Source organism: Megalobrama amblycephala, linkage group LG5 (assembly GCF_018812025.1).
Source record: "Megalobrama amblycephala isolate DHTTF-2021 linkage group LG5, ASM1881202v1, whole genome shotgun sequence".
In the NCBI taxonomy this organism is placed as follows: Eukaryota; Metazoa; Chordata; class Actinopteri; order Cypriniformes; family Xenocyprididae; genus Megalobrama; species Megalobrama amblycephala.
This window is the reverse complement of record NC_063048.1, coordinates 30,760,069-30,776,892: the sequence shown is the minus strand read 5'-3', so window position 1 is coordinate 30,776,892 and position 16,824 is coordinate 30,760,069. Positions and strand designations below refer to the sequence as shown.

General features: G+C 36.4%; 1 protein-coding gene across 1 annotated transcript in view; it reads left to right on the top strand.

Moving 5' to 3' along the window:
* Positions 1-16,542, top strand: part of kcnk2a (potassium channel, subfamily K, member 2a) — a 30,942-nt gene extending 14,400 nt beyond the window's left edge. Inside the window, exons 4-7 of the mRNA XM_048191811.1 lie at positions 3,984-4,144; positions 7,641-7,827; positions 7,969-8,108; positions 15,622-16,542. Of these exons, the coding sequence (XP_048047768.1) occupies positions 3,984-4,144; positions 7,641-7,827; positions 7,969-8,108; positions 15,622-15,948 (815 nt within the window). The 3' untranslated portion in view covers positions 15,949-16,542. The remainder of the gene's footprint in view (positions 1-3,983; positions 4,145-7,640; positions 7,828-7,968; positions 8,109-15,621) is intronic.
* Positions 16,543-16,824: the final 282 nt, after the last annotated feature.

The following is a 16,824-nucleotide window of genomic DNA, read 5'->3' as shown; positions in this document are numbered from 1 at the left end:
CATTTTTCTATGAAGGCTCTGTTTTCATCATCGATTTATCTTTTATTGAGCAAGACAGATGAGCTGACATACCACTGCATCAATTTATGTGGCTCACGTCTTTTTACATCTGAATATTTGTGTCCATCGAAGTCATTTGCATAAAAGAAATGGATATGACACAATTAAATATGTGCATCGGAACACTGCTGGTTTCTGTTTGGGAAACTTGTTTTTATCAGACATTAAAATCAATTGGGGGCTGCAAAAACTGATTTAGCCCATTGGTCGCCAGTTTAGGTTCTTATCTAGGTCTCTGACAAATTAATTATTCATTATTACATGTTGTTTGTTTCTATTTAAGGTCAGGAAATTAGATATTATCTGAACAATGAAGAGTCTGGCAACAGTATTGCTTGTATCAGGAGAAAACAGAACTGCTGAAGCCATTAACACGTGTTATAAATTTTTATATACTTAAATCTTTATAGTTAATCTGCTGGAACAAGTATGATTTTTTTTTTTTTTATCCAACCATGAACATATGTTCATAATTCTTCCAAAAGTCTATGTGTAAAGACATTACAGTTTTTTGTCTCCATTGTGCTATGTGTAATTAATGTTGTCTCACAAGAAACCATTTTTATGGCTCTTTCAAGGTTTTTTTATTTAATTAAATTTCAAAGAGGACAGAGTGCATGAGAAGTGATTGAGCGCAGTTAATGAGTTTCAAGGAAAATGAAAACGTAATTGGATGGAGGCTCTTGCGGAAATGCCCCCCATTGATGTGCTTCACTCAGGGTGGGCCTGTCCAGTGGCTTAGCTTTTTGCTCTTGTAATTGCCTAAATTCCTGTTGTGGTAGTATTACACACACCTTAACCACTGGTATTCTCAAACTTTCTTGAAAAAATAATAGAATTAAATATTTTAATTATTTTTTGTTCAAAGCTTGTTTATTTTCTTGCTTTTGTATGTCTTGCATAATGTTATGCATCTAAGCAGTGCTTGAAATGGAAAAATAAAAGTGCCGGTAATTCAGATGCTCGGTTCAAAACACGTTCCAGAAGAAGGGAGGGCACGGCAGGTTTCTGTACGTGCAACATGTCGGAAGTGCCGGTACGCAAGGAAAACTGGCGGTATGTTAAAGGTAAAAATAGTGTGTACCCACACGTACTGGCCCACTTCAAGCACTGCATCTCAGACTAAAAAGGAAATTTCCTAAATGTTACTTTCATACGCCTAGAGTGAAAAGTTGTAACCAAGTGCATAGATTTGGTTTGGATCGGGGTTTAAAAAGTGAAAAACAAATCAATTGGTTCCCTTTAATGGGACCTTCGACGCTGCATCATTGCATTGACACTATGGGAATATTTTCAGTGTGATCAGTGTCTGAATCACTTGTACACACGCGCCAATGACATTGGCCATGTACAAAGTCAGGTGACACTATGCAGTACGTGAACTGTCTATAAAATGGTACCTGCACCAGCTTCTTTGTCTTCAGAAGCCGCTTGTCTGTATCGTTTGTCAAAGTGTTTGTGTTTTAGAGCAGGAGTTTGACTTAAAGGTGCTGTATGTAATTTTTTTGACTTGTACTAAAGCACAAAAATACCATTAACATGTAAATCACTCACGCTTAACGCTTCATTCGCGTCTGGTGTGAATGCATCATAACAGTACAAGACACTGAGGAGATGTATGTCTATCCCTCAAAGCCAAGCTTTTAATCCTGTTAAAAATCAAAGGTGACGCTGACGCGATAGACGTCCTGCGGCGCGATTCGCTCGAATGAGGTGGCGCGAATTGAGCGTTTCGGGCGTTTGACGCGCATAAGAGTTGAAAAATCTGAACTTTGGCGAATATTCGCGCCGCGTTAACCAATCAGGAGCTTGCTCTAGTAGTGACTTGATTACGACGTAGCGAGCGGAGGCAGAAATCTGAAACAACAATGGAGGACAAAATCATCGTCGCCGCATGTGGATACCCGCAGCTGTAGGATATATCTTCGTACTTTTATAGAAACAGGAATAAAAAGGATCTTGCTTGGAAGAAAGTGAGTGAGGAGGTCAGACAATCTGGTAAGTTGTAAAAAATGCTCTTTACTCAATTTGAGCTATATATATATATATATATATACATTTTGAGACTACAAGCTAGCTAAAGCCGGTAAATTGAGCTTATTCGCCGTATTTTACAACTACTTTCCCACTGACGAGTTGATGTGTTTATTCAGAGCAAGTGTGCAGAAAGATATAGAAGAGTCTGAGGGACTCTGTTTTTCCTCTGTTGTGAAGTGAATTTCACGCGTGAATGAAACGAGTAAACTCAAAACGCTCAAGCGTCCAACTAAGCGCAAATAGTGTGATTTATTCGTGCAAGTTGCGTCTGGTGTGAACACCATATTATTTAATGTGTTTTAGGATTGTTCTGCTGACAAAACACTGCAAAAATATCTTTCCAAGAAATTTCAGTAGACAAAAAACTCAAGGAGATCTAGTAGGTTTAAACACTTTTTTAAAGCGGATGCCATTGAAAACATGGTAAGTTTATCCTTCACAGCCTTGCTTTCATACCTATCATGGCTCTGATCCGAATAAGGTCTACACTAGTTACTACCCGACCTAACAAATCTTGTCCAGTTTTGTCCAGAATCGACTCAGATGATCTTTAGACCAAGCCTTACAGAAATGACTGAACGGATTTTTGATATTCACTACTGTTCCCAAAAAAATACCTTTCCGTAGTCAACCGTCCCTGCGTTTGTTGTCCTATGCTAAATAGCTAATTGGTTAGCATGCTAAATTTTGACCATTCTTTTTAATGTGGTCATTAGCTACATCAGTGGCTAAGTTAGCTTAGCATGCTAGCCATTTAACAAGCTAACTGACACGTTTGTGTATTAATTCTTACCTTAAAACCTCTCTTCGATAACATGGCAAACATGTCTTTTTATAAAAGCCAAAATCGAGGTTGCAATGAGGCACTTACAATGGAAGTAAATTGAGCATTTTTTTGAAGGATTTAAAAGCGTAAATGTGAAGGTTGTAATTTTATAAAAGCACTTACGTTGATTCTTTTGTTAAAACTAGTGTATTTTTAGAGCTCTAAAGTTGTTCTTGTCATTTTTGCGGTTGTTTTAGGGTTTGCAGTATTGCATTGTCATTTCAACATAGTTGAAAGGCTGTTGAATTCAAAAATCACTGTGAAAATTCACCTCTAGTGATATTGAATACTGAAATTGAATGCATTTTAAAAGAAATGTATTTACACAGCTCAAATGAATCCCACTTATGTCCCATTCATTGCATTTAAATGCATGTAATGATTTGTATGTGTTTTGCACTAAATTTAAGTGTTGAAAAAGTCTTAACTGGGAGACTCTCCATGTAGTCTGGATAAATCAGCCCTTATGTTCCCTGACAGATAAATAAGGTTTCCACTCTAAATTCTCATAAAGCTGTCTCCACACTAAATCAAATGAAGAGTGCACTAGGGGAGAATGATTTAAACATTTATTTTTTCTTTTTGGCATACAATTTGCCGAATTATCAGTTTGACTCAAGAGAATATGACAAAATATACTGCAACAAAGTGTCTTACAAGCTTTAAAAAACAACAAAATAAGCACAGTAATACCCCAGCTATTAAAAATGTGTTCTAAGAGCATGTTGTTAACATTCTCATTAAGCTACGAAAGTGTTATTTCTGAATGTTATCTGAGAGTTCAAAACGGCCATTTTTTATGCTTTAAAAATGTTGATTCTTGGTGAATGTTAAGGTAATGTATTGTCTTTTTAGTGCTAATGTTTTGATGTCAGAGATCAGATAACATTGAACGAATGTTCTGTTAATGTTCCTGGAAGAATGTTTGCTCAATTGCCAGAACCTTAGCCAAAGTTCTGAGAACGTTCCCTGTTAGCTGAGACCTGTATCTTTTGGCCGATAATACACATAATGTCTGGGATCATTAGTCTTCCTGACAGAATGACTTCTCTTTCTGCAGGGTTTGGGAATGTCTCTCCACACACAGAAGGAGGCAGGATCTTTTGCATTATCTACGCCCTGCTGGGGATCCCACTCTTTGGGTTCCTCTTGGCTGGAGTGGGCGATCAACTGGGAACAATATTTGGCAAAGGAATCGCCAAAGTGGAAAAGATGTTTGTGGTGAGTGTTTAATTCAATTGAGCTACAATCATTGCTCACAGGATTTATACCATTAATGCACTTTATAATCTATAATTATAATCCTTTTACTTGTGCAGCAGGTTCTACAGGCTGTCACAGAAATTTTTGGAAAAATTAATGCAAAACATTTTCAAGGATTTTTCACAATGTAAATAGTTATTCAAGTTAAAACAAAATATTAGACCAATTCTGTGAAATATTTATAAAAACTTAATGTGAAATTACCACCATGGCAAGTGAAAAGATAACATCTAAACAATATTATTATATGCACGGGTTACACGGGTATATTTGTAGCAATAGCCAACAATACATTGTATGGGTCAAAGTTTTCTTTTATGCCAAAAATCATTAGGATATTAAAGGTGCCCTCGAATGAAAAATTGAATTTATCTTGGCATAGTTAAATAACAAGAGTTCAGTACATGGAAATGACATACAGTGAGTCTCAAACTCCATTGTTTCCACCTTCTTATATAAATCTCATTTGTTTAAAAGACCTCCGAAGAACAGGCGAATCTCAACATAACACCGACTGTTACGTAACAGTCGGGGTGTACACCCCCAATATTTGCATATGCCAGCCCACGTTTCCAACATTATAAAAGGCATTAGACAAGGGCAGCCAGTATTAACGTCTGGATCTGTGCACAACCAAATCATCAGACTAGGTAAGCAAGCAAGAACAATAGCGAAAAATGGCAGATGGAGCAATAATAACTGACATGATCCATGATAACATGATATTTTTAGTGATATTTGTAAACTGTCTTTCTAAATGTTTCATTAGCATGTTGCTAATGTACTGTTAAATGCGGTTAAAGTTACCATCGGTTATTACTGTATTCACGGAGACAAGAGCCATCGCTATTTTCATTTTTAAACACTTGCAGTCTGTATAATTCATAAACACAACTTCATTCTTTATAAATCTCTCCAACAGAGTAGTATTAGCCGTTAGCCACGGAGCACTATCAAACTCATTCAAAATCAGAAGTAAACAATATAACAGTATACAATACTCACATAATCCGACGCATGCATGCCGCATGCATGACGAACACTTTGTAAAGATCCATTTTGAGGGTTATATTAGCTGTGTAAACTTTGTCAAGGCACTGTTCAAGGCAAGCGCGAGCTCTGTGGGCGGAGAGCACGGGATTTAAAGGGGCTGCAGCATAAAATCGGCGCGTTTATAATGATGCCCCAAAATAGGCAGTTAAAAAAATTAATAAAAAAAAATCTATGGGGTATTTTGAGCTGAAACTTCACAGACACATTCAGGGGACACCTTAGACTTATATTACATCTTTTAAAAACATAATCTAGGGCACCTTTAAGTAAAGATCATGTCCCATGAAGATATTTTGAAAATTTCCTACCGTAAATACATCAAAAAATTATTTTTGTGAGTGGATATGCATTGCTAAGGACTTCATTTGGACAACTTCAAAACTTTAAAACTGGTGGTGGATGAGGAGAGACCCCTGATATGATTGTAAAGCGCTTTAGGTTGTACAGTAGTACATATGAAAGCGCTCTATAAATGCCTCATTCATTCAACTTTAAAGGTGATTTTCTCAAAATTTTCAAATAGTTGTATCTCAGCCAAATACTGTCCTATCCTAACAAACCAATACATGAATGGAAAGCTTATTTATTCAGCTTTCAGATGATGTATAAATCTCAATTTTGTTCATTTAGAAAAAAAAAGTCTATGCACCTCATATCCCTTCAATCAGAAATGTACTATTGTCTTTGCTCAATAAATCCCCTGCAGCTCTAAACTAATGATTGTTTGATTGACTTTGATGATTCATGGTTATATATCTTAAGTGCCTGTGGTGGCCATCTTGTTTACACTCGTTGCACATACACACTGTCACTTTACGCTGAGCTGTTGGTTTTTTGCGCAGGAACAATTTGGAATGTTGACTTGAACAATAAATGCACAATACAGTATTTTTTGTCAGAAAAGTCAATGCAGCATAGTGAATTATTTATTGCTGGTGCACTCATTCTTTTGTGTACCACATAGTAAACACAATTTCTTTAAGGCTGAAAGGAAAAATACATCTTTTTCTAAAGGCAAGTGTTTATTTCTCATGAATTTGCTTGTTCAGTGCAGCTTTCTGTCCTGTGCTGACATATTTGGACAAATATCTGTGTAGTGCAGCATGAGTCATCAGTTTCCTTCATCCGTTCTTTATGATCTGTATTTTGGTCCTGTTCCTATTTTTGCACATTTTAAAAGTGTATATCTGCTAAAAATATCAACATTTTGTAGTTCCCTACTCAAAGCTAACACAAATTGACTAAAGGCCATAAAGCTTCCATTTTGACGGGGTCTTTAAACTAGTGATAGGCCAATATTTCAGCCAGGGTAATTATTCGTCCTACAGAATATTTGACGTGAGATTATCGACATTAGACAATAACTGTACATGCTTGGCTAATTAATATATATTAATAAAGTCTATTAGTAAAGCCTGATATATGTATTAATAACTTCTTAATTTTGAGTAAATAATGTGTAAAACAAATGTTAAATTAATTTAAACAAGTTTATGTGAATCTCATATGATTCAGCTGCACTATTTTTTATCAAAAAAAGGACATCACTATGATGTCGAAGTATTTTACAGCTGAACAATTATAAAAATGTATATTCTCAATAATTTATTTTAAGATTGGATTAAATTCCATGACCTTTCTAAGCCTTGAAAGCGCAATTTTAAAATTGCCTAATATTTCCAGATTTTCCATGACGGTGGGATATATCACATGACAGATAACAGTGTGAAATGTCATTGAAAATGATTATTTTAATTAATTTTTCACTAAATTTTAAATCTATTTGTTTGTGATTTTTATTTATTAATTTTTTTTTTTTTTTTTTTTTTTTTGTGTTTACGCTGCCGTTCAAAAATGAATACTTGGATGCATTAAATTGTTGAAAAGTAATGGTGAAGACATTTACAGTATAATGTTAAAAAAGATTTATATTTCAAATAAATGCAGTTCTTTTGAATTTTTTATTCATCAAAGAATCTTAAAAAAAATGATTCACAAAAATATTAAGCAACTGTTTATTGACAGTCAGCATATCAGAATTTCTGAAGGATCATGTGACACTGAAGAATGGAGTAATGATGCTGAAAATTCGTGAATTCTTGAATTCCATTCAAGGTATTTTAAATTGTAATACTTCTTCACAATATCACTGTCTTTAATAAATGCAGCCTTGGTGAGCATAAGAGACATTCAAAAACATTATCAAATCTTACCGATCTCAAACTTTGGCATGGCAATGTCCCTCTCTATGTCTCACGTGTGCCAGTGTATACTAAATGCCTGACATTGCATAAGAATGAATGTTTTCAGATGGTGTCTGGTCATGTATTGTGGACATATGAGCTTAATTGTCTTTCCACCAGGCATTCTGACCTCCCTTCGCATCTGTTTTTCCTCTCAGAAATGGAATGTGAGCCAAACTAAAATCCGTGTGACATCCACAGTCCTGTTCATCCTGTTCGGGTGCCTGCTGTTTGTGGCCCTCCCCGCCCTCATCTTCCAACACATTGAAGGCTGGAGCGCTCTGGAGGCCATCTACTTTGTTGTCATCACTTTAACCACTATTGGATTTGGAGACTTTGTGGCAGGTGAATGAAGTCACTACTCCTTCAGTCTCAATTTCAAGCACTTGTGTTAGTTTCTGAAAGTAAACAAATACCCAGAAAAACACTCGAACTGAAGTATTCATGAGTTCTGTGGGTGGATGTGGGTGCATTTATCTTATTCAGGAGGCTCTGAGATTGAGTATCTGGACTATTATAAGCCCATCGTGTGGTTTTGGATCCTGGTGGGTCTTGCCTACTTCGCTGCAGTTCTCAGTATGATTGGAGACTGGCTCCGGGTCATCTCCAAGAAGACCAAAGAGGAGGTATGTGCATACTGATATGCTTTTACCAGGGTGAGAAAGACACTTCTGTTCCACGATTAAGCAAAAATCAGAATTTCAGAAATGGCTCCCTCTCAGTTCCAGTGTGAATTTGAATTGGTTATGAACCACAGGATGTTGAATTGGAATATGTATATAAAAAATAAAAGAAATTGACAGTATTGCACTTCAACACAGTCACAGAGAAGAAGAGTTTTATTTGTCTAGTGTAACATAATGGGCGAGAACAGATGGTGAATTTAAGATCTCCACCATGTAAGCCTGTTAAGTGTGGACATATTGTTGAAATATCAATACTTTTGATAGTGATGGTGTATTGGGAGGATCAGTCACATAAAATTATTGTTTGTGTATATATATATATATATATATATATATATATATATATATATATATATACAAACAAATAAATATAGTCATTCATGCAGATTTTGTGCTCTCATCCAAAGTGTGGCACATAAAGCCACCTCTCAGTACTAAATTGAGTTCATTTTCTGCTCCTTATTGCGCTTAAAAAGTCAAATACACACAAAATAATGTCAAAATGCCGGTCTCGGTAAGTATTCACGTAAATACAGTCAGTTATGTTTTAAGTGAATGTAAACAGTTGAGAAAGAAAACGCATGTGTAACAGTATAATGGATCTGTGGGTCCGGTCTTAAAGTGACAGCAGCCTAATATACCTGCTGCCAAATTATGAGAGAATATTAAAAATATCTATATGGCAGTTTTGCTCCATGGCATCTATGTCAAAATTGTGGCCATTGAAAATGCTGAGCGACTAGTAACTTTGGTGGCTGGTGCAGCAAAAACATTTATGTCAAGCCCTGCACACACACATATTATGTAAACGCAATCTTTTATGTTAGATGCGATAAATCGCAATTTGACAGCACTAACCTTTTTCTGAAAATACACGTGTTGAGCGCACGAAAACATGTTTACTAATAAACTACTGTTCAAATGTTTGGGGGGGCAGTAAGGTTTTTCTTTTTAAAGTTCATTCAAAATGTCAAGTATTCAAAATTGACATTTGTAATGTTACAAATTATTTCTATTTCAAATAAATGCTGTTCTTTTGAACCTTCTATTCAACAAAGAATCCTGAAAACTCTTTCCACAAAAAATATTAAGCAGCACAACTTTTTGCAACATTGATGATAATAATAATAATTATGTCTTGAGCACAAAATCAGCATATTTTAATTTTTTTTTAAAAATGCAGCCTTGGTAAACAGAAGAAACTTCTTTCAGTTATACATTCTAGGTTTGGAACTTCGATTCCAATTCGGGAAAGAAATGTACTTATGAATGTTTGTCAAGTAGTTACATCACAAAGTTTTCCATCACAACTATACCCCACAAAATACTGTAGAGCTGATTTAATGTCTCCACAATATGACTTTATTGCTTATTTTGCATTTCTATAAAGATTAGGAACAGCTTATGTGTTTTATGAAATGTTCCAGGTCATGTCGAGGAGTTCATTATGTGTTATTGTGGCTTTGTTTGCTATGTAGTCCACAGCATAAAGTTCCAGTTTGTCAGGAGCCAATCACAGATCAGTGCTGTGTTTAGCTTTCATTTACTCTAGTGTATGAAATGAATGAGCTTCAGCCTGGAGAATTATGTGCTTGGATTAGCTGGAACAGAAGGTTTGCTCTGACCCAAACACATAATAAGACATTTTCTCTGGACCTCGTGTGCTTTTCTGATGCCATCATAAGTGCAATTTTCTGACATTATACTCTATAGTATCACATAATTAGTTTTATGTTTAGTAGTTGGGATTTGTCATTTACAAGAACATGTAAGGAACGTCATTCACAAAAGGGAGACTGTAGGCCTCAGTGAAGCAGCAGAATACTGTAAATCTGAACCTGAAAATGTCTCACATTGAAGTCCATTATCACGTCTTACTGGAAATAGTGGAGAAGGGAAATGCAGTGCAGGATTAATGTGAATGAAAGGTCTGAATGACCCAGTTCTGCTTCCTGATTCTCATCCATAATACATCACCTTTCAGGGTTTTTTAAATGCTGGAAAGGTGCTATGTAGCACACACACACACACACACACACACACACACATTTGTTTTCTTCTAAGTCAGAAGTAAACTTCTCAAATTAGAACTTTTCAAGAGTCCTGTAAGGAACCAAGTTACTATCTAATGACCTCATTATAGAGGAAAGCAAAGGTTCCTTGTTTACTTATATCAGATTTTCTCATTAGTTTTTTTTTTTACTACAATTTCATTTTGAGAGGTTTTGGTTCACAGTCTTTCTAGGCTTCTATTTATTCCTGAATAAACTACAGTGATAGTATATATATTTAAGGGGCTTTCTGGTAATAATGCATCAGGAGAATCTTAAGCACAAGGCTGAGAACTTACAGTATAGACTTACAGTATATTTTTGTGTAACTGTACTATGTTTTAGAGGTTTGCTAGGTAGGTAGGAACTTTATTGATCCTAAATTTGTGCATCGTCAGCAGCCAGACGGTTACACTGCAGGATGCTTTAAATTGATCCAAAAATACTGTAAAGGCATATGTAATGTAACAAATGTCTATTTTTATTCTTTAAAAATGCTGTATTTATTCAGATCCTTTGTTCAAATGCTGAATTTGCAGATGCTTATGCTTTTAAGCAGTTTCCCATAGTGCAGCACTTCCAAAATGTGTTTGTTTTGCAATTTTTAAAAACAATAATTGACTTGAAAATGTACAGCAACCTACAAATGTATTTAATTCTTCAGTGACTGAAAAAATACACTGGACTGCTGTTTCCTCACTTTAGCAGAATCATTTTCAACTATGATAATAATAATAAATATAGCTGCAAGCAGCAATTACGGGGCCAAGCACAAAAATGGCACAAGAAGCCAGCCAACATGGCTGGGAGCATCAGACCAACAGCAGCAGTGAGCAATTAGAAAAAAAAAGTTATTAGAATTTTTGTCAAGTTTGTTATAACTTTTGACCACAAGGTGGTGCTGGTCCAAAACTTCTCGGGCTCTTTCAGGGCATTGTCCTGATGACCCATACCAAATTTATGAATTTTGGTCAAACCCATCAGAAGTTATAAGCAAAAACAGCCATTTTTCTTATCTCCACTCCAGTAGGTGGCGCTGTGCTGAAACATTGTATGATGCCTCAGGTCATGCTTGTGATGACACATACCAAGTTTGGTCTGAATATGATAAAGCATTGCAGAGATACAGCTTCAAGAGTCATTTTTGCATCATGCCTCAAATTCGTTGCTCTGGTATACGAAAACGGTTTGACTTATCGACTTGAAATCCATAACTTTTTGTCAGCATGGTCTGAAGATGATACGGTTCGATTTTGGTGAAAATCGGAGCAACGGTCTAGGAGGAGTTCGAAAAAGTAGGTTTTTAAAGAAAAACAATATGGCGGACAGGAAGTTCAGCTGACTATGGAAAGTTTGATATCTATGTTCTCAGCATGACCCAAGGAATCTACTGAAAACAGTTTCATTACAATCGGTTAATATACTCAAAAGTTATTAGCATTTTTGTAAATTTTGTTATAACTTTTGACCACAAGGTGGCGCTGGTCCTAAACTTGGTATGCTCCTTCAGGGCATTGTGCTGATGACCCATACCAAGTTTCATAACGATACGCTAATGCGTTCGTAAAATACAGCATTTTAGCACAAAATTCAAAATGGCCGACAGTCAAAATGTCCGATATGTGAAAATTGGATATCATTCGACTCGGCATGATTCCCCGAATCCAACGAGACCAAATTTATGATTTTTGGACAAACCCATCAGAAGTTATAAGCAAAAACATACATTTTTCATATCTCCGCACCACTAGGTGGCACTGCGCCGAAACGCTGCATGTTGCCTCAGGTCATGCTTGTGATGACATGTACCAAGTTTGGTCTGAATACGATAAAGCGTTGCGGAGATACAGCCTTATGTCTATTTTCGCAAGCACTACGTACAATTCGTTCGCGTGTTTTTCGAAAACGGTTTGAGGAATCAACTTGAATTCCATAACTTTTTGTCGGCATAGTCTGAAGATGATCTGGTTCAATTTTCGTGAAAATCGGAGTAACGGCCTAGGAGGAGTTCGAAAAAGTATGTTTTTTTGAAAATTCAAAATGGCGGAAAAATTTTCATGGCGGAAAATGACGTCATAGGGTGCATTCGATTCGTCTTGACCCAAGGAATCAGAGGAAAAAATTTTGTTTCTAGCCCTTATGGTTCAAAAGTTATTAGCATAAACATAAGTGCAACTTTGAACAGCTGGTGGCGCTAGAGGGATTGAGTTAGAGACTCCAAATTTGCTATGGACAAAGGTCATTCTGTCCTCTAACTGTGTGCCAAATTTCACAACTTTCCCGCAAGCGGTTCTATGGGCTGCCATAGACTTCAAGAGCGGAAGAAGAAGAAGAAGAAGAATAATAAGCGTACGGAACGCCAACAATAACAATAGGTGCCTAAGCACCTTCGGTGCTTGGCCCCTAATAATAATAATAATAAGGGTTAAGTACCAAATCAGCAAATTATATGATTTCTTATAGATTATATAACAGGTTTTGCTCATAGATTCACTGTAGACTGGAATAATGGCTGCTGAAAGTGGGACTTCATCCATTACAGTTTACTTGTATTTTGAAATATTATTGCTGCAATAATGGTTAATGTTTTCTATTTTAAATATATTTTAAAATTAAGATTTATCTTTCATGGCAAAGCTGTATTTTCAGCATCATTACTCCAGTCGTCAGTGTCACATGATCTTTCAGAAATCATTCTAATATGCTGATTTGGTGCTCAAGAAACATTGTTATTAGTAGTAGTAACAAGGGTTGCAAAATTCCTGGAATTTTCAAAGTTGGAAAATTTCCATGAAAATTAATGGGAATACTGTATATGGGAATTAATGGGAATAAACTGGAAATTTGCAAAGTTGCAGGTTAGCTTATAACAGGGAACTAAAATGTAGTTGGGAAAAAAACATAAAATAACCAGATTCAATGCAAATTCTACCCTGCGTATTCCTCAATCACATGCACAGAACACTTATGGTTTTTTTTTCAACATTCATGGTTTTTTATTGTGCAGTGAAAGAATCAATATCAAAAATGTCATTTTCAAAATATGTTTGTAAGCATGTCTGCTTATGACCAAACAAAATGTTTATATTTATGTTTGTATATGATACAGTTTGTATAAATTAATCCAAAATTTCTAATTAATTCCTGTAAAGTTTCCAACTTTCCAAAATTCCAAATATTTCCAAAATTCCCTAGCTTAATTTCCCATAGAAAGTTTCTGGAAAGTTTTCGCCCTTTTTAACTCTAGTAGTAACATTGTATTGTTATAAATTTTGAAAAGAATTGTGCTGCATAGTATTTTTGTGGAAACCTTGATACCTTTTTTGGTCAGACTTTAGATTAGGGTCCAGTTCTCACTATTAACTATTAACTATGGCTTTTGCCTCAATAAACTCCTAATTACTGCTTATTAATAGTTAGTAAGTTAGTTAAGTTTAGGTATTGGGTAGGATTATGGGATGTAGAATAAGGTCATGCAAAATAAGGCATTAATACATGCTTTATAAGTACTAACAAACAGCCAATATCCTAGTAATATGCATGCTAATAAGAAACTAGTTAAAGTTGCTATAGAGGATGTTTTGTTTTATACATTTTTGCAATATTACTTGAAACTGTCTTTACTAACTGATAAAAGACTATTTATTAGGTGCACTGAAAGGAATAATCATACATCATCCGTGCACGAGGTAGGGCCTTAAAAACATCAGCCAAGCAACCAGCAACGATTGGCCCTCTGGCTTGTCAATCACTGCCATTACGTTCCTTGTGAGAGACGTGCGCGTTGCGCGCTCCAGTAACTTTCCACACTCCACAGGCGCCCCAAGCAATGTTTTTGTCAGGAGTAACAACTGCAGATTATGAGTTACCTGCGGTGAGTCCGACATAATGAATCCACTAACACGACACAGCGAATGCCGGTGGTAAACAAACACTCGTGTTCCAATACTCGTGCACGAGTTTTGAGAGGTGTTCCCTCGAAATGAGCCTCGAAATGAGGGGGGTTGTTCTTACGCATGCGCTCATTTCAAAAACTCACTAACAGTCTTTGGTTTCTCAGTCGTCGAAAACATCCTCTGTAGCACCTTTAATAGTGAGAATTGGACCCTAAACTAAAGTGTTACCATTTTTTTTTTTTTTTTTTTTTTTTTCAGGATTTTTTGATGAAATGGAATTTGAAATAGAATTTTGTCTTTACGGTCTTTTTTGCTTAATCCAATGCGTCCCTGCTGTATTAAAGTATTAATTTCTGTTACAACAATATACAGCGTATACTGTATATTACAATAAATACACTAATATTGGAAGAATCATAAACTAGAGTAAAAATTGTATGATAGTTTGCACAACATGCCAATCTATTGTACATGCACTTTGTGAAAATTAGTAAAAGCCAGAGACAGTTACTAGGGAATTGGTCAGATATAAAATTCACAAATAATTTTAAAGGATTAGTTCACTTCAGAATTCAAATTTCCTGACAATTTACTCACCCTCATGTCTTCCAAGATGTTTATGTCTTTCTTTCTTCAGTCGAAAAGAAATTTTTGAGGTTTTTGAGGAAAACATTCCAGGATTTTTCTCCATATACTGCTCTGTGATGTGCCACGCATTACGTAATCATGTTGGAAAGGTCACGCGTTACATAGGTGGAAGTACCGCGGTAGGGTGAAAAACTCATTTTCTCCTCCAACTTCAAAATCATCCGACATTGTTGTTTTACTTTTTTTGTAAACGGTGTTTGACTTTATCTTTGCGCGTTCGCTTAAACGCTGGGTTGGTACTTTCGCCTACGTCATGCGTGACCTTTCCAACATGATTACGTAATGCGTGGCACATTGCAGAGCAGTTTCGCTACATAAGACACTTATTCCTCGTCTGGGATCATGTAGAGCCCTTTGAAGCTGCACTGAAACTGCAATTTGGACCTTCAACCCATTGGTCTCCATTGAAGTCCACTATATGGAGAAAAAATCCTGGAATGTTTTCCTCAAAAACCTTAATTTCTTTTCGACTGAAGAAAGAAAGACAAACATCTTGGATGACATGGGGGGTGAGTAAATTATCAGGAAATTTTAATTCTGAAGTGAACTAATCCTTTAAGTTGCACATGATAACCCCAATAACAGCTATGGATTGGGATGAGGGGGTCCTAAAAATCCATAGCGCATCTGCACGCGGTGGATGAATTGTACGGCCTTGTAGCAGCAGGCCCAAAATACTTTCTATACACTCCCAGCTGCACTGAGGCTGAATCAGCCCACATGCCTCTCATTCCCTCGAGCTCAGATATTTCCACAGAAAACAGGTTTTTGAAGTTGTGATTTACACCTCTTAAATGCTTCTGAACACATATGACACTTGACTGCGTTTGGTCCCTCTGACAATTCCTTCTGTTCCAGGTGGGAGAGTTCCGTGCTCATGCTGCAGAATGGACGGCTAATGTGTCAGCGGAATTCAAAGAGACACGGCGCCGCCTGAGCGTGGAAATTTACGACAAGTTTCAGCGGGCAGCTTACATCAAGCGCAAGCTGTCATCAGAGCTGGGCCAAAATCCAGGTCAGGACATGATTCCATGCAAGAGGACCCTGTCCGTGAACTTCACAGATGAACTAGAAAAAGAAGGTCTCCCGACCCTGACCAAAAATGGCAGCCTGTACCTCAACGGTCTTACCCCGGACTGCCACGACCACGGCGAGATCTCCATCATTGAACATCTAAAATGCTAAAACGCTGATAAAGAAGAACAGGAATGTACTTTTGTGTCTACAGCTGTGTTTCATCACAAAGCTATATCTTTCCTGGATGAACTGGAATCAGTGAGAGGGTGACTTTATGCCTTGTGCCAGTGAAACGATTTTATAGGAATTAAGATGAAGTCTGAATTCCTGAGAAAAACAGGACAGCAGCTTTTAGTATCCAATTAATCATATTTGTGCCTTAAAATCACCAGGAATAGACTTCCCAGAAGCTGCTACTCTGAATGATACATAGCATTAAAATGTAATGTTTTTTTTTTAGAGAATGAAACCAATCTTGTCCAAACACTGACTAACTTAATTGGTTTTTGGATGCGTATCGCAAACCCAGCATGTGTGAGCATCTGTTCAGAAACTATTACAGGGTATCAGGCAAGAATGGCTGGTACTGACACAGCTGTGATCGGTGGATCACCATTGTGGTTTATATCTTGCATTAGCACATGGATATTTTTTAACTCTTTCCCCGTCTGCGTTTTTTTTTTTTTTTCTTTTTTTTCAAGGTTGCCAGCCACCACCAGTGTTTTTGATTTTGAATTTTCATTAAAATTTCATTGCACCCAGAATATTTTGTTGTATGAACATGCAATAGCTATATCAAAAGAAAGAACAAAGCCTCTTCTTTTTTTTTTCTTTTTTTTATGCATTCATGCATTCTTTTTTATCAACACTTTAAAGCTGCAGTCCGTAACTTTTTTTGGTTAAAAATGATTCAAAATCAATTTTTGAGTACATAAGTACATAACCTGCCAGTGTTCAAAACAAAAATCTCCTTACCTTAGCCTGATTCACAACGGTAAGCTTGTAATAATGTTTCCTAATCAGGATGGTACTGGTAGGTTTCCG